This window comes from Triturus cristatus, chromosome 1_1, assembly GCF_964204655.1.
Source record: "Triturus cristatus chromosome 1_1, aTriCri1.1, whole genome shotgun sequence".
In the NCBI taxonomy this organism is placed as follows: Eukaryota; Metazoa; Chordata; class Amphibia; order Caudata; family Salamandridae; genus Triturus; species Triturus cristatus.
The window spans coordinates 1069028909-1069056514 of record NC_140579.1 but is presented as its reverse complement, the minus strand read 5'-3'; the positions used below and the strand labels follow the sequence as shown (position 1 = coordinate 1069056514).

At 46.6% G+C, this 27606-nt stretch overlaps 1 protein-coding gene across 3 annotated transcripts in view; it reads left to right on the top strand.

Moving 5' to 3' along the window:
- Positions 1-27606, top strand: part of BAK1 (BCL2 antagonist/killer 1) — a 274853-nt gene that overhangs the window by 20572 nt on the left and 226675 nt on the right. For all 3 annotated transcript variants that reach the window (XM_085651163.1, XM_085651161.1, XM_085651162.1), the window contains exon 2: positions 12844-12973. In XM_085651163.1, the coding sequence (XP_085507289.1) occupies positions 12877-12973 (97 nt within the window). In that variant the 5' untranslated portion in view covers positions 12844-12876. The remainder of the gene's footprint in view (positions 1-12843; positions 12974-27606) is intronic.

The window sequence follows — 27606 nt, the reverse complement described above, 5'->3', positions numbered from 1 at the left end:
TCTTACCCACCTTTATAGGAATGCACCAATCTACAAATCTGTCGGGGGGGGATCTCTGTACCTCCTGTCCATGTTTCAGCAAGCAGTTTTGGGACTCCCAAAATGAAACCAGGGGCCTTCCGGTACAATACATGGAGGGCCCCTGGTTTCATTTTGGGAGTCACAAAACTGCACGCAGTATATGTGTACAGCATACATGCATTGCACAGTACTGTATACTCCATGTACTGTACCACTCAGAATTCTTTACATACAAAACAGTGTCCACCGTGGGTTTCTTTTCAGAAAAAATATATTGGCAACTCTTTTACATCAGTTTGGAGAAGCTCCCATTCAATGTATTATTTCAAAATACCAAGTGGTGCCTACACACTTTGGTGTCCGTTTATACAAACATGGGTGCAAACAACAATTAACAAATGTATATAGACTGACAAAGTTTTATGTGGTAATTTTTCTATTCTTTCAAAAAAGTTCTATATGCAGGTGATAATCTAATGAATAACGTAAGTGCAGGTGAAGCATTGCTCAAGTGTGACAAACATATATCAAAATATACACATAAGAAGCAAGATGTAAAAGTTCACTGGTTATGTAATTACAAGGAAAAACACGTGTATATCCCTTTGCAACATGTGAGGTAATCATTGCTCAAGACAAACAGGTGAAAGCATTTGTCGACGTTTCGACCCCTATAGAGTCTTGGGGTCTCCTCAGGACAATAGTCGTCTGACTTATTACCAGGAGATATCCATCCACTGGTCAGGATGTAGTCCAGTCTGGGGACTCCGCTAGATATCTAGCTCAGAGGCACACATACATCCAATCCACCATATGCATTTAACATGCCCAGCACTGAATCTTTCATGTACTGTACCACTCGCAGGTACACATTTATCCAGCACATGCATTTATCCTGCACAGCACTACATCCTTCAGGTACTGTGCCACTCATAGGCACATACGCTTCAGCAAATGCACACACCATGCATGCACTGCTCTTTGTATTGCACCCTGTCTAGGCACACATACACCCTGCATAGATTCACCACTTCTACGCTGTTCAGCACTTCACACCACTCTGATGTAGGCCAAGAGTAAGTTGTCACACAAAAGTGGAACTTTAAAAGTGAGTGAGCTTGTAGGCCTCACTCCAGTGACACACGTAAGAAACATTTGCAATGCAATAGGTCTTGCATTACTGATAGTTTGAGGTATTGGCGTTGCAAATAATAATGCAAGTCAATAGCTCATACTTTCAGTAATGCGAGACCTAGTGCATTGCAAATGCTTCCTTAGTGAGCCAGGAACCAGCACGGTATGTCTAGGTGCAGTACCGCAAGCTGCTTCTAGAGGTCCCTAGTGAGCAAGGCACCAGCACTGCATGTCTACAAAGTTTGAGTTATGGGCATTATAAATGGCAATGTTTTTTACTTAGTCATGTTGCAGTACCATATGTGGCCAAACGGGGACCTCTTTTGGTCACATATGGTACTGCACCCTGCAGAAGATATGGTAAATCCACCCTACCCTTAATACATTGCATGCAAGACAGTACTATATGTACATTCGAATAGCTATGTCCATATATACAATTAGTAGCTTTGAAATGTGACAATAGAATTATTACATTAATTTTGGATTAGATTTTACTCTGTGTGGAGCTGATGACAGGAAATGTATAGACGGTCTCATATAAATGTGAGATGTTCTAGTGAGTGAAGGTAACCACTGCCAACCTAGCTTAGGACCAAGTGTGTGTCCTGCCTGAAGCCTTTTAAGGAAATAGTTCCTTGAGGCTGTAATTAAAACCTAGGGCGTAACAACACATGTAATGGGGTGTCCTCATGGGAGGTTACAAGGCGGTACTAAGGAGGGACTACTATGCCTATTAACCAATGAAAAGCCACCATTTACAAAAAACAGAGCAGGGGACAAATGAAAAGAAGGGCCGAAAGTGTGCAGAGCTTTATGCCCATATCCTGCGTAGCACATATCCTGAACACAGCATGTCTCAAAGACCGCGCAAGCGCTGCCTAAGTGAGACATAAAAAGGACCTATTCCCTCTTACTGATCACTACACGGTATGCTGCCACCACCACCACGCTTGTGCTGCTTAACTCTCCGCGAAGGCAGTAAACTTCCACCACTATGGGTAGCACTTTGGGTGCCCTTCCCAGTCCAACAAAACCGCAGTCCGGGAAACAGGGTTATGTCATGCCGCACACGCATGATCCATGTTTGCCTATGATAACCAAAATCAATATAGGGATCACGACATTAGTACCAGAGCCGGACTGGGAACGCAAACCGGCTCTGGCAGTTAAGTCGGACTGGCCACATGGGGGCATGAGTGAGGTGGGCATAGGAATGGGGGGGCTGGTGTGAAACTCTGCTGCTGCTTTTGGTACAGGGGGGGAGATATTGCAGCACTGCTGCAAAACCGGACCCCTGTACCAAAAAATGGCCCCCACCGGTCGAAAACCGCCCTCACCCTTCCGGCCCACCTGTAAAACCAGTCCGGCCCTGATTAGTACTCAGAGCAGGGGTGCACATCTGTTACCATGTAGAGCAGTGGTTCCCAAACTGTGGTCCACATTCCTAGGGAGTCTGCAGGCAGCAGTTCTAAGCCTAATCTAAGCTTTTATTGTATTGTATATTTAAAGCAAAAATTAACAAAACTGTGTGCTTGTAATTGTCATAGGCCTGCTGTGTTGTTACTACTTACAGTTAATAAGTAGTCAGGCGTTTAAGCAGTGCAAAATACTTTCTAAACAAGCATTGGCATAGCCAATAGGTCTCGCTTTTGGGACCTTATAGTTATAAGTATTTAGTTATGCAGCACAATATCCATGGTGCAACAACAACTGTTGCATGGCAAAACACTTATAAGGTCCCAAAGGCGAGACCTATTGCCTATGCCAATGCTTGTTGCTGTTTTTGTGGTACTGTAATATATAGGGATGTTATTTGTCACAGTTTGGATTAGATCATTGATGACCCTATTGTTCATAGGATCACAATGTCTCCAGTGACAACTTCTTGCTGCCCAGGTCATGCCGAGGGGTTCCTTTTCCGGTGGTTCTGCTGTCCTGATCGAGCCGAAGGTCCTGCTGCAGTTGTCTCCTCCCTTTGTGTGTGTGTGGTTGTGTGTTTGGTTGTGTGTTTGGTTGTGTGTCTGGTTGTGTCTGTGGTTGTGTGTGTGTGTGGGGTTGTGTGTATGTGTGTGTATGTGGTTGGGTGTGTGTGTATGTGGTTGGGTGTGTGTGTATGTGGTTGGGTGTGTGTGTATGTGGTTGGGTGTGTGTGTATGTGGTTGGGTGTGTGTGTATGTGGTTGGGTGTGTGTGTATGTGGTTGGGTGTGTGTGGTTGTGTAGTTGGGTGTGTGTGGTTGGGTGGGGGGTGTGTGTGGTTGTGGCTGTGTGTGGTTGTGGCTGTGTGTGTGTGGTTGTGTGGTTGTGGCTGTGTGTGTGTGGTTGTGTGGTTAGTTGTGTGTGTGTGTGTCTGGTTGTGTGTGTGGTGTTGTCGTGTGGTTGTGTGTCGTGTGGTTGTGTGTCGTGTGGTTGTGTGTTGTGTGGTTGTGTGTGTGGTGGTGTGTGGGTGTGTATGTGGTTGGGTGTGTGTGTGTGGGTGGTTGGGTGTGTGTGTGTGTGGTGTTGTGTGTATGTGTTTGGTGTGTGTGGTGGTGTGTGGTTGTGGGTGTGTGTGTGTGGTTGTGGGTGTGTGTGTGTGGTTGTGGGTGTGTGGTTGTGGGTGTGTGTGTGTGGTTGGGTGGGTGTGGTTGGGTGTGTGTGTGGGTGGGTGTGTGGGTGTGGTTGGGTGGGTGTGTGTGTGTGGTTGGGTGGGTGTGTGTGTGGTTGGGTGGGTGTGTGTGTGGTTGGGTGGGTGTGTGTGTGTGGTTGGGTGGGTGTGTGTGTGTGGTTGGGTGGGTGTGTGTGTGTGTGGTTGGGTGTGTGTGTATGTGGTTGGGTGTGTGTGTATGTGGTTGGGTGTGTGTGTGAGGTTGGGTGTGTGTGGTTGTGTAGTTGGGTGTGTGTGGTTGGGTGGGGGGTGTGTGTGGTTGTGGCTGTGTGTGTGTGGTTGTGGCTGTGTGTGTGTGGTTGTGGCTGTGTGTGTGTGGTTGTGTGGTTGTGGCTGTGTGTGTGTGGTTGTGTGGTTAGTTGTGTGTGTGTGTGTCTGGTTGTGTGTGTGGTGTTGTCGTGTGGTTGTGTGTCGTGTGGTTGTGTGTCGTGTGGTTGTGTGTTGTGTGGTTGTGTGTGTGGTGGTGTGTGGGGGTGTATGTGGTTGGGTGGGTGTGTGTGGTTGGGTGTGTGGTTGTGTGGTTGTGGTTGTGTGTGTGACGGGCAAACATGGCTGACACAGAATGGGCGACAATGGAAGGGTTAACGGTCGTCTCCTGCAGACAACAGAGCCCTTCCTTCAGTATGTTTCTATTTCGAGAGGCGGTCCTCTTTCTGTTATTGTCTTTGTAGCAATACTCCTGCAAATACGTGTGTCCAAACATGCATTAAAGTTGATGACTTCAGCACTCCCCTATGCATACCAGCCAGCCACCTGAAAGGAGCATTTATTAGGAAATGGCGAATCAAATGTAAATTTTGGATGCACGCATTATAATCTTACTTATCTCCAGGCATGCTGTTGGTGTGTTATGTCCTGATTAATTATTCTGGCAAGCCTGTTTGCTACATTATGCCTGTTTATTCAATTTTGCTGTTTGCTACAGGAAGCTCTTGTAACATTATGCAAGCTCGTGACCGCATTCTCGTGTGTGGCCTGATTCCGGTGTTTACATGCTGTTTGCTACCTGAACCTCTTTTTTTGTACAATGCTTGTGTTATATCGTGCTGTTTGCTACAATAAAATAAACGTTGGCATTTAAGGTGGGCGTGATATTCCCTGACGGAGATGCACCCACTGGGAGAATCCCGAACGCTTGTAAGCGCAAAGGCGGGGGGAGGGGCGGAGGCATGGAGCAAGCAAGAGGAAAGACAGATGGCGCTGAAGGCTGGTGGTTCGCGCGTGCACGCGAGCTTGTCGCCAGCCAGCAGCACTTTGAAAACTCACCTACTAAAGTCTCTCCGAGCAGCGCATGCGGGCTGACTCAGCGATACCTAAAAAGCAACCACTCCCAGTGGGTCTCATTTCTGTGGCTCACTCACTGAATGAAGGATACAAACGACCAGCCTTCTATCAAGCACTCCAATAACTGAATACTTTAGTGCTTTTGTTTCAAGAAGCAAGCCCCCAAATCAAAAGTAGTAATTCCTTTGCCCTCCAAATGAAATCCCAGCCTCAATGGGACTGGATAGAGTGGCCGGCAAGATTATGAAGTATCTCACATTTTTATATGTGCATAACACATACACACAATTACCACACTGTTAAAACATTGAAAGTGACGACACAGAACTGAAAACTTTAGAAAGTAAATAGGCAGCCCAACCCAGCCCCCCGTATACATTGTGAGCAAATTAAATGACCAGTAACATAACTAATGACTTTGAAAATGACCTAATTCTTTTCTCCACATCGCCACTTACGAGAGTCCAAAACCCACAAATCTGCTGTGCTCAATTAAATCACGCATAAAGCTACCCTATAAGAGGAGTATCATTTGAATTTAAGCAATTGTGTGCTGGTGGTATCAGCTGTCACATTCAATTACTTATATAGAAATTGTGATTTAGAGAAAATGAAAAAAAGAAGGGAAAAAAACATGGACTCGACATTCGAATTCCCGAAGATCCTGCAGTGAGCAGCGTAGTTTGCGAGGTTCGAAGCAATGTTTTAGCGAGTGTGCAAGGAAGGGGTAAGTCGAATCTGTGCAACACCTGAACTGACAAAAAAGTACAAAGGTGGTTTTCAAAATGGCGGTACTCTCGAAGTAACGTGAACATTCGCTTTGTTATTTCACCCCTTGACGTGCCACCGTAGTCTGAAAATATGCCCCATAGAGGTCAACGGTTAATTAGCACAAATATGAAGAACACACCTTGAGGTAAAGTTCATATTTAAGGTACTGTCGGCATTTAAAACAAGAAACGCGAAGTAATGGGCAGCCCACCCCAGCCCCCCCGTATACATTGTGAGCAAATTAAATGACCAGTAACATAACTAATGACTTTGAAAATGACATCATTCTTTTCTCCACATCGCCACTAACGAGAGTCCAAAACCCACACATCTGCTGTGCTCAATTACATCACGCATAAAGCTACCCTATAAGAGGAGTATCATTTGAATTCAAGCAATTGTGTGCTGGTGGTATCAGCTGTCACATTCAATTACTTGTATAGAAATTGTGATTTAGAGAAAATGAAAAAAAAGAAGGGAAAAAAATATGGAATCGACATTCGAATTCCCGAAGATCCTGCAGTGAGTAGCGTAGTTTGTGAGGTTCGAAGCAATGTTTTAGCGAGTGTGCAAGGGGTAAGTCGAATCTGTGCAACACCTGAACTGACAAAAAAGTACAAATGTGGTTTTCAAAATGGCGGTACTCTCGAAGTAACGTGAACATTCGCTTTATTTCACCCCTTGACGTGCCACCGTAGTCTGAAAATATGCCCCATAGAGGTCTACGGTTAATTAGCACAAATATGAAGAACACGCCTTGAGGTAAAGTTCATATTAAAGGTACTGTCGGCATTTAAAACAAGAAACGTGAGTGGTGCGTGCGCGAAAAGTGAAAGTAGGCTGCGCGCGCGAAAGTGATCGCTGCTGTACATATTGCAAAGCTGCCGGCTGCGCTTGCACGCTCATGTGAACGCAAGCTTGTCGCCAGCCCGCAGCACTTTGAAAACTCACCTACTAAATGTCTCTCCGTGCAGCGCATGCGCGCTGACTCAGCGAGACCTAAAAATGCATCGCAGAATCGATGAAGGTGACGTAGAAAATGAGTATCAGTAGCAGACCGTGAGGTTATCGGCTGTTGGTTCTGTGTTTCGATGACCGCGCAGACATTGTGACCGTAGGTCCCCTGTGAAATGCCCGATTTGGTTTCCCGGAAGCGAAAGCAAAGGTGTTTCTAGATACACAACAGATCAGTGACTCAGGGGCAGGAAGTCACCTCAAAACCAACGACGAAACAAAACAGAGTGCACGCGGTCGGCTTCTGCGTACTCATGCAGACCTCCCGCACAGGTCCTGCCTGAGTCATCAGTTATTCAGTGCCCTCAGATCGGATTGCATTCAACCCGAGAGCTGCCGCCGTGGCCGACAGAATGAGAAGTGGCGTGACTAGGCGCGGAGAGAAGACTGAGTCATTTGATGTTTACCTTTAAAAAGGCTAAACGAAAATGTAATTCTTGCGTTTGCTCCAGTCTCTTCAGCAACTCCTCCTTTTTTTCTTGCCTGCTATCCTTACAGATCTTTCGCTTATTTATCACTTTTAATGTACCACCTTCAACCGCAGATGTCTGAAGTTTCTTTTCACTGTACACTTTTGGTGCTGTAAAGCAACGCCTCAGTGAATGCTACTTCTAGACGTCCAAAGAATTAATGGCTACGCGACTGGGTAATTTTTGCCAGCAATCACTCATTTGCCTCTTGGGGGACTCCGTTTTCAGAGGTGTGTGCCTCCTGTCTTTCTTGTGCACTTTGTTTTTCCACTCTGCATCGTTTTTTTACCGGTAACTCCGTTTTAATGCCGCACATCGAAGTAGAGCCCTGGATGGTCAGTTAATAACCAAACCACATTAGCATTTGAGCAAGTTTAAATCGCCGCGCGCTTTTTGTTTGCCCCACTTCACTCCTGTCAGCCTGTTTTATTTCTCTTCAGCGCTGCCCAAGTGCCTACGCTGTTGCACGTATCAGAGCTTAACCCGAGCACTCACAGTTCACCCCTCAATCAGTGACATTAAACTCGATTCAAATATTACTCACAGCTTAACTGGAAGAAAAAAGCTGCAGTTTATGTTCACCAAACTTTACCCGCACGCAGGTGGTCACATCCCAAGGCACATTGCTAAGTCATTCAACGCCTCCGGTCAGGTAGCGTGCTAATCGCCCCAGACAACGTTGCATTTATTTATTTATACACTTCTAAAGAGCGCTGCTACCCAACAGGGTCTCCTGGCGCTTAACATGTGGCGGCAGAAACAACTTAGAACACGATATAAAGCAAAGATCAAACTGAGCGTCTTTAAGCTCTCACGGAAGGCTAGCAGGGAATGACAGTTCTTAAGGTCAATTGGAAGAGCATTCCAGAGCCTGGGACCAAGATAGGAAAAGGAAAGACTCCTCGTAGGGATGAGTCGAAACCTGGGAACTGAAAATAGTGCAAAACTGGAAGATCGCAACTGTCGAGCCGGAACATAAGGCGTAACCAGACTTTGAATGTAAGAGCTCAATTCACTTATCGATTTGTAAGCCACTGGAATCGGTGGAGAAAAGGAGACGCAGAGGCATATCGTGGCAGGTGGAAAAGGAGACGAGCAGCAGCATTTTGAATGACCTGTAGCCGATGTAATGAAGCTTTATCAGCACCCAAATACTACATTGCCGTACTCCAGCCTGGATATCACCAGAGCCTGCAAAACCGTTCTCTGAGCTGCAGGTGGGATTAGCCAGAGGATTTTTTTGATCCATCTGAGATCAGCAAAGCAGGATGACGCTACCCTGGAAACCTGAGGTTTAAGGGAGAGCTTTTTATCAATAATAAAACCCAGATTTTTTTACTTTAGGGACAGAAGCAGGCACAGGGCCCAGAGTGTCAGGCCAGTGTTTGATTCCCCAAAGCTCCGGGTTATTACCAAGAATAAGCACCACCGTTTTGGTGCTGTTAATCTTCAGAGCATTACTAGTCAGCCATTATGAAACCTTCCTCAGGCCAAGCTGTAGGAGGGTAGGATCTAGGTGCTGGGCAGCAGAAAGAGAAAAGACGATCTGAGTATCGTCGGCATAGGAAAAGATATTGAGACCCGACTTCTCATCAATGTTGGCCAAGGGACGAACATATAGATTAAAAAGTAAAGGGCTCAGGATGGAACCATGAGGCACTCCAGAGGTTAACTCTAAAGTGTTCGATCTCACTTCATTCAAAAAGACCTGAAAAGTACGGTCTTTTAAAAAAGAGTTCAACCACCTCAGAGCCAAACCCACATTTGCTTCGAGATGGTCTATCAGAATGGAATGGGACACCGTATCGAAAGCCGCGCTCAAATCCAGCAGAATGAGAGCGGAAGTACCACCAGAGTCAAGTTGTAGTCTGAGGTGCTCAGTAACCCCGAGTAGAGCAGACTCAGTACTATGGTCAGGTCTAAAGCCAGACTGATAGGTGTGAAGCAAATTGCAAGTGGTGACAAAAGAAGAAAGTAAAGTATTAATGTGTTGTTCCAAAATTTTAGCAAACACAGGCAGAAGAGAAATGGGATGAAAACTAGACCAACAAAAAGGGTCCTTTTATAGTAGAGGAAGGACAAGTGCATGTTTCCACCCATGGGGTACCAAACCTGTACTTAGAGCGGTATTAAGCAGATTAAGGATCACAGAAAGGACCATGTTGTCCAGAAGACTAAGTATAGCAGGGGGGAGAGGGTCAAGAGGTGAGCCAGACTTGACAGAAGTCAGTGACCACTTTAAAGAAGGCAAATCCAGAGGAGGGGGCCTGGGAGAAAAATGCAGGGGAGCCTGCCAAGAGATTAACAGGAAACATTAGACTCCCTTGTCGGATGGCATCCTCAGCAAGTTGATCATGAATGGACCAGACTTTATTGTAGAAGAACAGTCCTAGCGCATCACATTGAGGTAGGTAGAGTTAGGGAGGCGGCAAAAATGCACTGGCGGATGAGAGTTTCGTGACTACCTTAAACAAACTACATCCTTACCGAAGTCCTACATCATGGAGCCATAAATCATTGGCTTGACAAGGGAAGCCGTACAGTCATTGTGAGCTGAGTTTACCGCCGTCTACAGTGAAGCTACCCTTGCAGGTGTTAGGCTTAACTCCCTACCTTGATTGTCCTCTGCCCCCTGTCGTATGACCTGGGCTGCACGTACTGCATCCAATGTACCCTACGGTAGCTAACTTGCCCTGCTGTGAGGCATGGGAAGGCAAGTCCAGCCCGTCTGCCATTCCTTCGTGACCGGGTGTGGGTTTCCGTTTCTATTGCGCTGACACCGCCACGCCGCCTGTGAGGCTTACAACACTGGGCAGCTTCCCACACTTTCAGGATTCCTTTTTTAAAAACATTTTTTTAAATTTTATTTTGGGAGCAGCCCGCCAGGGCCATGGCTCCCCAGAGTTTCGCCCAGAATAGCTCCATACCCGCTTCTGAGATGCATGCCATCATCATTGTACAACTCAGGGCACCTCAAGTTTATCTGCCCATGTCTTATGCGCTCCTGACTGTTTGACTTAAAGAACTTGCATGCCGCCACATTGAGTTTCTTCCGTGATCTTTCCAAGCTGCCCATTGACCCAGCTCCCATCCAGTATTTCCCTGGGATTGTTTCAGACTACATTACTGACGACCTGTAGCAGAGTTTAGACGCTTCGTTTAGCCCCGCCCATATCCGGGCTAGCATGTGCTTTCTCCCTAAGCGTGCCAGGTAGTTGCCCAACTAATGGATGATCGGGGTGTCCGGAGGTGACTCCCCCTCCAAATGTCTCTTTAGCATCTCTAGTGACTGCTCCCAACGCAAAACTGGTAGGCCTATCCATTTGTCAGTATGTCGGGGGCACCCGGCCTCCATTCTGTTTGCTTTTAACCTCCAGGACAGTAGCCTTCGCACATGTGATTGCCCGATCAGCCACACCAACCACCGGCCAGCACCTGCCAATTCAGATGGTATAGTTTACAGTCCTTGCGACGGGGGGAGGTAGAAGTAGAGCTGGGCTTGTGTTACAGGAGGTGCATTTTCATGTGTGACCTATATGCCCCTCACCATCATCTCACCATGATCTCCTTTTCTAGCAAACCGTGCATTGCTGCTAAAGTGGCTGCCCCTATCCTGAAGGAGTGTGTGTCAAATTTCCCAGGATGCAAATCTGCCTTTTGCAGGGCCCGGCCTAACACAGATAAAAACTAGGACTTGCTCAGTAGGGTCCTGCCCTGGTGAATGAAAATTGGGCCATTCCCCGCTGGGCCTAATGCTTTATCGTTAAGCACACTGGACAGCAAGATGGATCCGACACGGATGCCAGGTGCACCCATTGCACCATACCAGTTTGGTCTTGTTTCAACTTCCTTGGCAGAATTAACATAGTGGTGTTTCCCTGCTTTATGCCCCCCACTTTTATACATGTCATGTGCCTTCGTTTTGGATGGAAACCAATTCGCTACCTGAATTTCACAGAAAAATGGCAATGCAAAGGAGGATCAGAAAAATGCCACCTCAAAAGGGGCTGAGGCTACCGCCTTGACTGGCATCAGGAGTCTACCCAGCTGTTGGCAATCAATGGGGAATCTTGTGTCCTGGCAGGCACCCCTCCAGGCGCTTCTACTCCCTCATGACTGCCCTGACTGCCCTGACATAGATTACGTGCTGTCCTTGCCTGACGGCTTTTTTGTGAAATGTGCCATTGTGTAATGGTGGGCTTACACCCATGACTTTTTCTTGCCACGAAAGCCAACTTCACAATTTTTTCTACTGCTCTGATGGTTGTCCTCAGAGGATGGTAGCCCTAACTGTTGTTGTACAGTGTGCACATATCTCCTGCACCTCATTGCGGATTCTAACCCTAAGACATGGTCAGTTAGGTACGACTAGTTGGTCTGGCCACCTGCCAGAGTTCCTCAGGTAATTGTCATCTCCCTGTCTGCATGTGAGGCCAGCTCCCTGAACCTGTCCATCTGGAAGCGAGAGAGCGCATCTGCGTGAGAGCTGCGTACCCCTTGAGCATGCCTTGCCCCGATCTCTATGTTGTCTTGCTACTGTAATCTGACCATGGTCCGCAATAGCCTCACTACCTAGGGTCACCGGGAGGCCAGATATTAATAGCATGGGCCACCCCTTCGTTATCTGACTAAAGTGTTATCGTCACGTTCTTCAGGCATTCCTCCCAAATTGTCATGGCTACACTATGGGAAAGAGCTCAAGGAAGGTTATGTTTTTAGTGAGACCGGTTCCTGCCCATTCCTTTGGCCACTGCTTGGTGCACTATCCTTTACCCAGAATCGCCCCAAAACCGTGGCTGCATCTGTGAAAAGTGTTAGCTGTTTCTCTGTTACCTAGCCTTCCTTCCAGATCAGTGTACTTTTGAAGTCTGTTGTAGACATCCACATTGCTAGGTCCTGCTTCACCCTGCACCCAGCCTAACATGGTGGTGCTTCTTTTTGAGGCCTGTGGTGAGCTGGCTGAGGTGCCTGGCGAACACTTGCATTGAAGGTATCACCTCTGCCACACAATTCAGCTTCCCCACTAGCTCCTGAATTTCTCCCAAAGTTGCTTTTTCTTTCTTTATCAAGGTTTCAGTGTCCCTCCTGAAAGCCACTACTTTTTCCCCAAAATCATCATCTCCTCCCTTCAAGGGCTGTGCAGTTGCAGAAGAATAATGGGGTGCCACACATTACACAGATTCTCTTCTCTTTCCCAAATGTAAAAAAAAGAAAAATAAATACCTGGCCACCCATCATCCACCCCATGACCCACTGCGCCGTCCTTCCCCTCTCCAAGCTGTGCTCTCTGCTCTCCATGACTTCACTGAAATCCCCTCTGAGAGTTTTGTCAGAGTAGCCTGGAATTCCTTTATAATGTAGCAACTGTGGATAGTACCATTTATACCCACTGCTGCTACCTTATAGCAGTGAATAGCCAGATTTCTAATATGGCGTTCCCAATAGTGATTTTCAATGTGAGCCATACATAATAATGCGTTCTCTCTTGTCCTGTCTCCTAGGTAATTCTGTGCCTCACTTCATATTGTCCCACAATGGATGGAAGGAACAATCGCCCACCTGAACGCCCCCATCATCCAAGGAGAGAAACAAATGAGCAAAGGTGCCGTACATCAACAACACTCCATACTGGTGAGTACATAAAAACAGCTATGCGAGAACCACGTCAAAAGATTCCAAATCTAAGTGTAATCTGTTTTGTAAATACTGCATTGGGGATTGTATAGAACTATCTTTTAGATATTTCATCGAAACCAGGCTAGCATTGCCATGAATAGATATGATGGAGTTGGGAGGAAAGTATAAATAATCATTTTGGTTTTCTTTCTGGAGAACGGTACCTAGACCACTAAAGGGGTCTTTATTTTCTGGTGATAGGTACGTAAGACAGCCCCGTTACAGATTTAGAGGAACTGCACAGATGGAGTTGTTTTCTTAATTCAGGTTTGACCAGGCGGGTGCTAGTTGAGTTACACTCAATCAATCCTGACTTGAATTTAAACAGGTTGTTTGAATATCTTTCTGCACTGACTGAATTTCTCTGGTGTAGAATATTGTGATGGCCTATATAAAGGTTGCCATGGCCTGAAAGAGGGCTCTTTTGAAGGTTTGTGTTGCCTGCACTTCCTCTGTCTCTTTAAAGGTCAAGAGCAGACTATCAAGATCTGTTTATAGCAGTTCCCCATGTTGGCTCCTGTTGACTGCATGGCCGTGCTTTCAGATAGGATAGTGTACTGATCTCATTTGCACTTTACCCAAACTTACCTGTATGCCGCAGGTTTATGTGTTATGTAAAGGCGTGTTAACCGAGGTGCAACTGATTACAGCCCATTTGGTCCCCGTGTTTAATAATGCAGCAGGAGAAATTTTTTCTTTCCCAGGCCCAGCGGACCAAAAGATTGTTCACTGTGGTTCTAACATGCCAGTAGCCATATCAGCCTTCCTTTGGGACCAAGAGGTGTTATGTTTTTTACAGGGGTAGGATTTGCGAACAGGCAGGTTAGTCTTCCATCAATCCAACCTGAACCGCACCCATAACAACTTATCTGGCCACTACCTAGTAGAGGGAGGAAGGAGTTGTGCCTTCAACTCACATGTTTGAGGTGGTTGGTCTTAGACCTTACTGGAGAGTTGCACAACCAGATGGATCACATGTCCCAAGGTCCTTGCAAGGCAAGTGCAAGGGAGGTTGCTGGTCCTAGAAACAGGAGAAAGAGGAGGGAGAGTTTAAAACGACCACACAGATCCATGGTGACCGGGGTAAAGTTTAACACTATTTTTGATTTACTTAAACCATCACACTGCACAGACAATAAAACACTTTCTTAAAGAACGACTTTTAGTAAGCTTTATTAGTTAGTCTCCGCTTTAAAAAGACCAGAAGACCACACAACAATAGCCAAAAGGCCAATATAAAAAAAGAAGAAACATTTCCATCAACTCTTTAGATTTCACATGGTTCATTCAAATCAAATCGTTAATTTCCATATCTATGTACCAGGCAAAGTAGCTTGTTAATAGAAGATCACTTTCCTCGAGACCGTTAATACCCGTTGTCTCACATTTTCTCATTAAAACACTAGTTTTAACGATTGTTTGCAGCCCTTCATCGAGGGCAGATCCTAGATGTATAATATACTTGAGTGATTTATAGCCGTAATCTACAACACAAAGTTATTAGGGCCATAATTTGCAACAAAAAGATGTGGTCTTTGATCCGCCCTGAATCCTACCCGAAATTGTAGTAATTGGAGCTAATGAAACCTAAGATGTATAAACTGGTGTTTTGTAACCACGGATAATGGGAGAGTAACACATTTTTTAGCATGGCATGGCTTGAGCTGTATCAGTTTAGGACATTGCAGGCTTTCTTACTGGTGCTAACTGCTTCAAGGTCCCCATTATAAGAACATTTATAATTGTGGCTCTTTAGTAATCACTTACATTGCATATGAGTTAGAGGCATATGCCATACTGACTAATTGAAGATCCCTCTAAATATCGACCCCAAGATTTGATAGCCAAGGTGCATTTTTTAATTTCCCGCCAAACCAGTTGTCTTAATGAACCACGAAAGGCCAATCTTACCATAAGACTTTAGCTAACAACAAATCTAGCTGTAAGGACTAATTCTTGTTTCTTAACCATCCAAATTCAAGGTGAATTTGTACGTGTTCTGTCACATTCAAAAGCCTAAACAGTAACTGTATGCAAAACATTGGCCTGAATTGTCCCATTTCATTAACTTTCCCCAAAACACAATCAAGAGTGGACATCCGTTTGGCTGATATAATACATAGCCGGCATTAATGATAGCCCAGGCAAGTTTTTATTTATGTGACATTGACTGCCAACGATTTTGTTTTAAGTGAGGAAAATGAGGAACGTGACTACTCCACTCTCCCATCCAAAAACCCAGATATTAATAGTCCTCAACTTGCTTCCGAGTAAATTGTTCTTATACAAGTAAGTGAATTTACAGCACAACATTACAATTTTGAACTTATTAATATTTATGGATAACTGATGGTTGCCACATACTTATCTCAGGTAGTGCCCACTTATCAAGTAGTAAGTTGTCATCCGCATATTGCATGACATACCTGGCACCCTCGTAGCTTGGGGACAGGGTGTATACACCCTCTCTCCAGAGATAATCCCATATTGGAGATACTTGAGAGGTAAAATGCAAGACCACTAACACACCACTGGAGGTATCTATTTTTATAAATTGGCCCCCTTGTGACTTTGGTTTTACCCAATTTAATTTTACCCATGAGGCAATAATGGGGCTTAGTACAAAGTAGGCGATCTAACAATGTGTTAGTTTTCTCCAGATTAGATTCCCATCTGTGGAACAAAACATGGTCCTAAAATAAATGAAAGCAACATATAAAAGTGAGCTTGATGACTGATCCTTCCCCATAAAGGAAAATTGTGGACTGTAGGTGACTGAACCTAGAGGGAGGACAGAGGGGAGGGAGAGTTGAAGAATGACCAAACAGATTGCTGAAGGAAGCCTGATACTTCTGCTTACAGGTCTGCGGGAGTACAGAATGGGAAGGTGAAAACAAAGAAAGAGTAGAACTGCCTATCACTGTATTTTTCTCACCTACCAAGTGCCTTAAACAGATCCCTGAAGAACAAAGGATCAGGAGACTTGACCTTCAATGAACGGGAGAAGAAACTCTTTGTAATCTGCCAGTTCACAGGAGACAACACATATTTTTTTTTTTTTACAGAGTTTTATATAGCGCGAACTTGACCCAAATCGGGTATCAGAGTGCTTTACATAGCACCAGTTGCATTACATGAGGACACATTCACTTTTGTTAGGCACGGGTAGATTGTGATTTGCCCAGAATCACAGGATGTTCCGTGTCCTTGCCGAGACTCTAACCCAGTTCACCCAGATTCGAGGTCGACCACCCTAGCCGTTAGGCCAACTCCTCTCCCCATACCACAATTTGTTGTCAAAAGAACTAGAATAAACTTGGACAAAACTTACTACTGTCTGGTGCGCTGCTTGCTTGCAAACATTCACATGCGCTAAAAAGGCATCCGGTGACATAGTGCTGCAGGGCAAATATTTACAGATTTTTGGTGTTTTCCTGTACTATAGAAAGACTGTAGTGTAGGCTAAGCTTTGGGGCAGTCTTGGGCTACTTCTATTAAAGGATTCCGGATTAGATTTCTACAGCAAACTGGAACAACTGATTTCCCTCAGCTCAGTGTCTGTCAGTTCTTCCCTACCCCTACTATTTCAGGAAAGCAGAGATGACCCATTAAAGACTTATGCGGGTGGCTCTTGCCCATGTCTGCTTTGCAGGGCAGTTTGGGATATAGTCTAACAATATTCAAGCTATGCAGCTAAAATTCTGTAATGGGTACCTTTACTATTTGTACGACCTATCCAGTCTTTCGGACTACGTGTAATTCATGCAGTATTGTCACTGTTTTAAGCAGTCACATCTGTCTGGGTTAATATTGGTGGATTACTTGTATGCATAATTCAGGATGGGGTGAGATGTCTGTTTGTGATCTCAGCACGGATGAGGCATATACCAGAAGTCCAGGCCCTGGAACCAAATTCTGTACGGTCACTTGCTGAGTGTATTGCGTTTTCTAACATAGTTTAGGGAGTTCTTTCTTTGAGGCTAGGTGATCCATTAGTGTAATGGATTATATTATGCTCTTTGCTACCTTATACGATTTGCTACTATGTAAAATGTCCTCAAGAAGGATTATGAATCATTTTCTGCTGTATTTAGATTTTCTTTTATGTGGGAAAAATGCAATGCCATCCAGAGGCTTGCTTAAACCTCTATTTGAATCAGTTTCTAATAAACACGAAAAGAGTGCTTTGGTCTGATATTGTACCACAACAGATAGCTTCTTAAGTAGTTAGTGCATCACTTCCCTAAGTCCTACATTGACTTGACACTGAAATTGATGATTCTTGGGTGGGGAGGGTGGAGCCTGGTGCCAAAGAGCATGGCAGTGCACTGATACATCTCCGAGGCTCCCATGCCAGGGATAATGAGACTCATATTGTGCCAAGAACACGCTCAGTGAAAACAGGAACAACCGAAGCAAGGCAACACCTGGAAGTAGAGGCCTATCCTGAACCGCGGATTACATCCAGTGAGTAACCCGCTTTCTCTACCATACCTGGCCATGCTGCTATATGCCAGGTACATAATATAAGGCCGTACCTTTCCTGCAGCAGAGGAAGGAATGGGAACTAGCAAGCCTGGTGAACAGGGACAGGTGCTTGTGGCTTCACACCAGAGCAGAAGGATGGCAGGGGGTGCTACTGTATGAGGCATCGTTGGTCTGGAGCAGCAGCAGCCCAGGTAAAAATGGCCACCACCGTGTGACAGGGTCCTGCAGACACACATCACCAACAGAAGAGATTTATTAGTGTGAATAAACGTAGACAGAGGACTTTACCCGGCAGCCATCTTACTTAGCAAACACAGTTATGCAACCCAATATCAAGGGGTCACCTTTTCACAGTCGACAACGGATAACTGACAATAATTTGCCACTGACTACTAAAAGCTGCTAGTCTGACATTCCCTTTAAGGGATTTGGCTGCAAATATTAGCATATCTCTGTCTGGTGGTATGTTACGCAATATAACTCTAACAAGCAACTGCCAATGCGCAAAGTGAACCTCTTCAGAAAACTTCTCTTCTTGGAAGCAGTGGCAAAAAGTAACAAGCACAAATAAGATTGTGTAATACAGCATGTTAGGCTGCAACATCAACCAACGCATGGAAATGCTGCTTAAGGAACTTGCTGATATGAAACTGTCAATCAGGTCGGTGAACCCTGCATCGACTTCAAATACCCTAGCAGTGCAATTGTTAGGAAGAGAAAACACAACATTCCACCAAAGATAAGACACTGAAATTGAGAGAAAAAAATTTAAGAACATACCAAAATGGAGCCTTTACTAATGGTCACTGCATAGGAAGGGTACTGATTACAAAGAGAGAAGTAGAAGGGACAACATTCGGATAATTGGAATACCTGAGAACTTGAAACAAAATTACATGATAACCTTCCTTAAAGACTTCTTACCACAAACTTTGAAGGTTGCCTTTGAGCCCCCACTGGAATTTCAAAGGGTGGACAGATTATGATACCAAGATGGCAACGCCACCCCAAAGAGTAGGCATATTTTGGTATATTTTGTCCATCATCAACAAGGACAATAAGGTCTTGCAGCAGCAAAAAAACATGGCCTTGCACATCCAAAATCATAACCCTTTCTTCTCAATGGTCTATGCGCAAGATCCCAATGCTAAAAGACGAAGATTTTAACGCTCAGTCCCAGCCTTCACAATCTTGATATTTGATGTGGACGACTGGCAACTGTGATGATCACGGTGGATGGACAAACAAAAGAATATGACAAATATGAAGATCTAAAGAATTTCTTGGGTGCCATAAAACCAATGGTGGTGCAACTGTCGCTGCAGGGGAGCAACAGACATCATACCCACCAGAAGGCTGTGAAACCCACAGAAAAGGAGACTAAAAAGAAAAAAAAGTCTTGAGAAAGTGACATAAAAATTCGGAGAAATACTCAAGGCCCAAACACATGAAACCTACTACGCGGAGAGAAAATGCAGCTTTCCACTGGATTTTGGGATTATTCCAAGGCTCCTCTGAAGCACTACTGGTTATTTTATGATATAGTTAATGAGGCTCATGAGCGGATTAATAAGTTGGTTGTGATACGGGATTCAGAGAATTAACTTCCGATGGTGATCTACACTACTCACCTCCACTGCCCACAGTTGATACTCGCTTATAAATATATACCAAGCCACACAAAAGTGATGATCATGGATTTAGAATACAACTATATCATCCACAAAATGTGGAAGGAAGGCTTGGGTCAAAGGAACCAAACCGCTAATAAACAGCTTTCTGCATGTTAATAGTTTCACCTAATCACTCGTAAGGTGACTACAAGTAAAACGGAGAGCACTGACACCAGTAAAGTTGTATTACAGAAATGGAGGCGGAAGAGGAGGGGAAACCTTGCTTAGGTCCAAGGGACCTGGGTTGTGTCTGTGCGAGGCACTCGCTAACCAAAAAGTAAATGTAGCACTTCTCCATAAAGGGGTAAGTACTATAACCCCAACCAGTGAGATTTATTATCCTCTATCTTAAACACTCCAGACACAATAACAGATTCTGAACTATACTCCCATATTACCTGATACTTAAAACATTAAGTAGAGGATTCTTTCCAACAGAAATAGAGGGACCATTTGGATTACCAGTGCTTTATGATTTACAAAAGGCCACTCTTGGCAGTGAAAATTATTTTTGGGCTTGTGCTGTGAGGCACAGGAGTTCAGCACCACCCCCACTCTGTAACACACAATCTTCGGTACACCCCCACACTGGTCAGAGGTATTGAGATAATGATCGTTAAGCCCCTAGTACTGATATCCCTTAATGTAAGGGAAAACTACATAAAAAGGAAAAAAAAAAAAATCCTAGATCTCAAAAACTTGGCATAGCTCTGACAAAACGTACTTATCCGCTGCAGAACACATGAAACTCAGGGCTCAAAAAATCATAAAAACTTTACTAGACCTGCAGTCTAGTAACTTGAAAAATCTGCTCGACCTAGCTGTAATGCACTTGACCTCGGTCTCTGAAAGCGGAGCACATGTAACAAGATTTAAAGGCGTGTTTATGGCTCATTCACTTTGTAGGAGAGTAGGATCTGCAACTTATGTTGCCCCCACTTTTTTTCATATGTTTACACTGGTTTCTGGCTATAGACTGGCTGGGACCCTGCTAATCAGGGCCCCAGCCTCTCTGTTCTCTCTAAACAACTTGGTGTGCGTATTAGATGCACTAGTGATTGGATACTGTGTGAGCCCCTAGTATATGGTACCTTAGATACCAAGGGCATAGGTACTTCACAGGTCTACCAGGGGCTGAAGCATGAATTATGCCACCCCTGGGAAGCAGACTAAATCTGACACCACAGGCCTGCTACTACAGCCTGGGTGAGGTAGTGTTAGCACTCCTCACTGAGATATAGGTTCACTATATCTCTACCTACACACACATATAAACCTATCAGTCACCCCTAAGGCAGGCCCTATCAATCCTGCGGGCAGGGTGCTTGGTTTCCATGTGAGGGGGTGCCTCTGCAGCTCTCAGAGTCCATTCTCTGGGGCTGTTTGTGAATGCGGTCCAACCATATACTCTTAAGTGCATTATAACCTCGCGGTAAATGCTAACTCTGGGATGGCTGCATCAAAACATGTCGTGTTTGGTGTCAAACGCTTTGGAATCATACCCCCACACCAGTAACTGGTGTGGGAGTATGATCCCACCCTTCTAGAGGGATAGACATGTACCCACTGTGGAAACACGGTAGAATCCTGAAGAGCCCTGGCATCACAAAATGGATGCCACCAGTCACAGACACTGGGCTGCCCTCCTGCTGATAACCGAAACTCGCAGTGGAGGAGGCCCAACAATAGGCATCCTGTCACAGGGAGGTGTGGTCACCTCCCAGACAGGGTTTAGTGTATTGGGGCTGGGTGGGTGCACTCCTAGAGTGCTTTGAAGTCGTGCACTAGGGGAGCAGTAGGCTCCTCTGTGCATATGCCAGCTCAAACCGGTTCAGGGGCTACCAGCCCCTGCTCTGGCGCAAAACTGGACAAAGGGAAGTGGGTGTAGCCACCCACTCCCCTGACCCTCCCATAGGTGGGGTCATAGAGCTAGTCCCTCCCTTCCTTCTAGTATAAGTTAGGGAACCCTTGCCATTGCAAACTAGATATCCCTGGACGACGCTCTGAAGAAGAATCCTGGACCTTCGACGTTCCACCACCTCTGGAAGACTGAAGAATCTCCCTTGGAGTCAAGTAGTGACTCCCCTGCTTGGCAGGCACCAAAACTTTGAATCAACGGTCGCAAACTCTCTACAGCCCCGGAAGTGGATTTCCTGACTTCTCCAAGGCCATCGTGAGTCCCCAGCGTCGCTGAGGCAAGTGGACCCCACGAGTGATGAGGAACCACAATCCCTGGGAAGAGTGCAACCCCTTCACGACGTTCTACGAACTTGTGCTTTGGACCACGAGTGGTCCAAGCCTCCAGCAGGATTTCCTCTGAAGATCAGGGGCCTACCTCGTCCCGAGTGACCGTGGGCTCCTGGTGAGTGAATCCTCCCGAGGAGTCTTCGCGATCCCTTGCCGGTTGGCTTGTTGGTCCCCAGAATACTTTTCTACAAAACCAAAGGGCTCCCCTGGTTGCTCCAGGCCTGCCCTGACTTTCCCTCGCTGGGTGAGTCCCTCAGACCTGGCTGGTCTGCACCGCTGACTTTTTACACTTTCCACGAGACTTGCTGTTGCCAAGGCTTGTTGGCTCCAATCTGGTCGCCGACACCGCAGTAATCTGCAGACTTCGTGGGACACGCCGAATCCAGCTCCTGGTCGTCGTCTACGCCTCCTGGACCTCGTGGCTGAAGAGTCAAGACACCCGTGATCACCTGAAATCACCCGACGACTGTGGGCTTCCATCTTCCTTGCCCCGGGTCACTGCCAAGTGACTTTGAACACTGTCCCCTCTGCTCTCAGGTCTTACTTCTTCTGAATCCAGGCTTGGATACCACCGGACACTTCTCCCGTCTTCACAAGCAGCAAGTCTTCTTTGGCTCCCATTGAAAACGACGCCGCGACCCAACACCAAAAGACACCTATGCACCCGGCTTCCCTGGGTGAGGTAACTCCAGCACTACGGTGCTCCTGTGGGTGTTGGCTCTAGAACTACTTACCCTGTAAGTGACTTGCTTGTAGACTCTCTCGAAGTATCCTAAAACTCTAAATTTCCAATCGCGACTTGCTCCATTGAAGTCAATTGGGATCTGCGGCTGTGTTCTCACACTGCATGCATCTCCCGTGGGTCCTTTACTTACCTGCCCTGGGTGGATTAGTGATGCCCCAGCACTTCTGAAGGCCCTAGGCCTTGTCCCTTTGCAAGTCGTTATCTCTGTCTCTTTTTTAGTATATGGTCTGCTACGCCCCTAGGGCCCCAGACATATTTGTGCTTAACTTGTTGTGAAATGTTGATTTATGCATATGTTCCTGACTTCGAATCTCAGAAAGAGATTAGTAGAGTGTGTCTAGTAAAAAATACATATATAATTAATATATATACCTGTGTGGCGTCCTTTCATTTAGTAATTCAAGAGATTATAAGGTAAAACAAGCTGCTTTACATTCCTCTAAAGACTTAGCCTGAAGGCTGCTCTCCACAGCTACCACTAGGATAGCTTTATTTAAAAGGTTGTCTTAAACCTACTACCATAAGATTCGAATTGTACTGGTGCAAGGTGGCCACTTTAACTAGTGACCAGCATATACCAGGCCAACTTCTCACACACTTCGTGAGCAATAAAGAGGCTTTAAATCTTTTTATCTTGTCCCATGTGCTCCGCTTTCAGAGACAGAGTTCAAAAGTCAGTTTGTCTTCCTACTCGCCAGAAAGGGCAAGTAGGCCTTAAAAATAGCTTGTCCTGATTAAATCTGTCTCACCATAGCTAGCGGGCAAGTGGATTTTTGGAGCCCTGAAACTAGAGTGTGATTGGTTTGGAACAGTTATATATGCAAACATAACTGGGAGAAGAGATGGCCACACATACTCCTCTGAAACAGAGGAAAATTTGAGTGCTAATCTTAACACAAAGCATTGCAATTGAGGTTTTGAACAAATGGACAGATGGTCCTTGAGAGTGGGCTCGATCTATGCCCCAGTGTGAGACAAAATAGACTTGTTACACTTCCTTGTATATACTGATATACTCTTTTAGAAAAAAACAATTGTTAATCGGCGGGGCTGGATTATAGTACTTGACCCCATTCTAGATTGTTCAGGTAGACCAGATACCGGAACAATGAAAATAGATGATTACATGATACAATGTCCCACCACGACCTAATCGAACCACCTAGATTGATTGACCCATGGGATATAGTTATATTTTCACTTCTTGCGCTCATAATACACATTAGGATATAAATAGGTTCAAGGCATGTGGGCTGCTGAATTCATATCTGTGCATAGATCGCCGCCTAGTGTTGGGTCCGGATGTTTGCACGTTGTTGTCCTGGAAGAGTCTTCGAAGTATCCTGAGATAGGTGACTCCTCCCCTGGACCACAGTGCGTATGGGCATCCTCTCCATCCTCAGATTGTTTTTTCCCGCCATTGGGTTCGGATGTGCTTATCTTGACTCAAGTTAGGGAAAACTTTTTTCAGGCCAAAAGGCCTTTAGTTCGCGTCGGTACTGTTCCCGATCGGTATCGACAGTTACTTGTTAGTTTACTGACTTCAAAAACAACTTTTTCGCATCAGACCATCGACCCACATCGACGATGGAATCGAGGACACCATTCAAGCGGTGTCCTGTTTGCAATGCGAAATATCCCCATGTCGACGTCCACCCGGCGTGCAACAAATGCCTTTCACCGGATCACGACGAATCCACATGTATGGCCTGTGCCCGATTCCGATCCAAAAAGACTCTCCGGAATCGACGAGCAGCGAGACTTGAAGCGCAGCAAGCGGCACCGGCCCCGACCAACATCTTCAGCGCCGAGGACGAAGATGTGGAAGGCGTGGAGAACCTACCCTCCAGCCCAGCTTCCGAACACGATTCCGGATCGGAAGACATCGAAGAACAACTCTTTCACAGGGATGAAGCCGACACCGAGGTAGGAGACTACGATGAGGCCTTAGGGGCCGAAGAAAGTAGCTCCGGGGACGAGCAAGCCCTACCAGTACAGACGGAGGATATCCCAGTGCGTCAGTCTATGGCTCCGGTCGAGTGATCGCCTTCGGGCCTTACCCAAGACCTATCCCGCAGTTATTCGGCCCCGCCCTCGGACATTCAGTGACAGCCATTAGTACCCAAAACGACTGGTTTCCCTTCCTCGAAACCGAAACCGAAAGTCGTATCGGTTCCACAGAAACCGAAACTGAAAGTGACACTGGTCGGATCGAAGCCCACTACACCTTCGACGCCAGCCAAACCCGTCGGCACCGACCGCACCAAACGGGACTTCGGTGCCGAACTCGCAGCAGCCGACGTCGGCGCCGACACACGGAAAAAGGCCATCGGTACCGACAAACCGCCTTGGCCCCCGGCACCGAAACAATCTGCTCCGGCCACAAAGGTCAAAATGGCCGCTGCGTCGCACACCACTTCGAAAGCAGCACCGAAGGCCCAATCATCGACGCCTTCGACAGCTACTACCTCTCCTCGACTCGATGACCTCGTGGCCCCAAAGAAGTCCACGCCTGCCTCTACAGAACCGCTCGGCGCCAAAGAACCGTCGGCGCTCCAGGTGCGACAAGTTGCAGCGTCCTTGCAACGCATCAAAGAAAAGGCAGCCCTCCAGGACACGTCAGGCTCCGAGCCGAAAAAAGCTCAAAAAGCTTCTCCAGCACCACCCCACATCACTTTTGGCCTGCCGCCATCCACGGCGCCCAAAATGTTTGAAATAAGAACACGTGTCACCCAAACTAGGATCACACCTGCCGAACGCTCTCCTACGGAGACGTCACTGTCCCACATCATCGATGCCGACACCGGCAGAATTATGCTCCACAAGCGGAGAATATCTTCCGAACAAGCTTTGAACTCCTACCGGATCCCGCTAAAGAAAAAGCTGCCAGCGGATTCGGAACCAGTTCTTTACGAACGTCTCCATACCTCTTACCCACATCCACAGTCCTTCTCTCCGACACCCTCCGAAACCGACGTTTTGGAGGACTACATGGGTGACGACGTCCCCTACCCCAGAGAGATGGACCCTGAAGGCCAACAGGACCCAGACCAGGCTTGGGATGACCCTGTAGACCCGGGTGCACCTATGGATACACAGGACACGCAGCTATATGGCGCGAAAACGTCCCCCACAGAGGACACTGCCGCATTCAACGCCCTCATTGAACGTGCTGCGGCCCATCATGGTGTGCAACTCCACTCTGACACAATCGAGGACGATTTTCTCATGGATACTTTCGCATCCTCAGAAAGGAATATCAAAACTCTACCCATGTTGAAAGGTGTCCTCAAACCAGCAAAGGACATTTTCAAAGAACCCACCAGGGCAAGAGTAATAAACCCCAGGATCGACAAGAAATATAGGTCGGCGCCTGGGGACCCTACGTACATTAAAGGCCAGTTGCCTCTGGACTCCATCGTAGTCGCTAATGCTCGCAAACGGGCGCACTCGCAGACAACTGGGGATGCTCCTCCCCCGGACAAAGAGTCCAAGGTGCTAGAGACCTCCGGCAAACGGGTTGCAGCCCAGGCAGCTAACATATGGCGTATTGCCAATACCCAGGCGCTCCTAGCTCGCTACGATCGCGCACACTATGACACATTAGAAACCCTACTCCAACATCTCCCTGACCAATACAAAGAGGGAGCAGAAATCCTCATCAGGGAGGGACAACTCCTCACAAACGGATCCATTAAGTGTGCACTGGATGCCGCAGATACAGCTGCCAGAGCAATAAACACCAGCGTCATGTTACGACGACACGCCTGGTTACGAATCTCCGGATTCAAACCTGAGGTTCAAAATAAAATTCTCAATCAACCGGTCAACCCCGACTACTTATTCGGACCAGAAGTTGACACCACCCTAGAAAAAATAAAAAAGGACACAGACACTGCAAAGTCCATGGGGGCTCCCCAAACGCAGACCTTTCGGAGTGGCTCCTTTCGACGCCCCGGAAATAGAGGAGCAGGTAGAGGACAGGGGTCACAGCAAACCTACAACAAGGGCAACACACAAAGTACCTACGATAAAAACACCCGGGGTGGATATCGTGGCTCCAGCACAAAAGGCAGAAGACGCGGATACGGCAATACCAGGTCCTCCCCCAAGAACAAACAGTGACTCCCTCTCCCTTCCTCCCGACCACATAACACCTGTCGGGGGAATGCTACAAAGGTTCCTGTCCACGTGGAACTCCATCACCACGGACAGGTGGGTCAAAGATATTATCAAACATGGTTACTGCCTAGAATTAACCTCCACTCCACCCACAATACCGCCAAAACACCGTCCTATGTCCTCAGAGCACTTAGCGCTATTACAGCAGGAAGTGCTAAGTATGCTGAAAAAAGGCGCAATAGAGGTCGTACCCGTCCACGAGCAAGGTACGGGGGTGTACTCCCTGTACTTCTTAATACCAAAAAAGGACGGGTCGCTCAGACCAATACTAGACCTGAGACCCCTCAACCGCTACATTCTCTCAGATCATTTCCACATGCTCACCCTACATCAAGTCCTCCCGCTTCTCAAACAGGGAGACTTCCTGGCCACGGTAGACCTCAAAGATGCGTATTTCCACATACCCATTCACCCCTCGCACAGAAAATATCTCAGGTTCACTATTCAGGGGCAGCACTACCAATTCAAGGTTCTTCCCTTCGGCGTGACAACAGCACCCAGGGTTTTCACAAAGTGCCTAGCTACTGTGGCTGCACATCTACGGAGGCAACACATTCACGTCTACCCTTACCTGGACGACTGGCTTGTTCAGGCAAAGTCAGCCCAGCAATGTGCCAGCCACATGTCCCGCACCATTCACCTTCTTCACAGTCTAGGGTTCTCACTAAATTACCCGAAATCACATCTCCAACCCGCACACGTACAACAGTACCTAGGTGCGACCATAGACACACTGGCAGCCACAGCTCAGCCAAATTTAGTGAGGATCAACAGCATGCAAATGCTGATTTCCAAGTTCAAACCCCAACACTCCCTTCCCGCGCGAGTGTTCATGCAGTTGATAGGCATGATGGCCTCCTGCATTTTCATAGTCCCACACGCGAGACTACATATGCGCCCGCTTCAGGAGTGCTTAGCACGTCAATGGAATCAGGCTCACGGGCAACTAAAAGACCTAGTGTTGGTGAGCGGTCGGGCATACAACTCTCTGCATTGGTGGAATCCACAAAACCTTTGCAAGGGCCGACCGTTCCAAGAGCCTGTTCCACAAATAATACTGACAGCGGACGCGTCTCTCCAGGGATGGGGAGCTCATGTACTCAATTACACAGTGCAGGTACTATGGACAATACAACAAAAGAAGATGCACATCAACCTTCTAGAACTGATGGCAATCTTCCTGGCAATGAAAGCATTCAAAGTACACTTGTGCAACAAAGTCGTGTTGATCCGGACGGACAACATGACTGCCA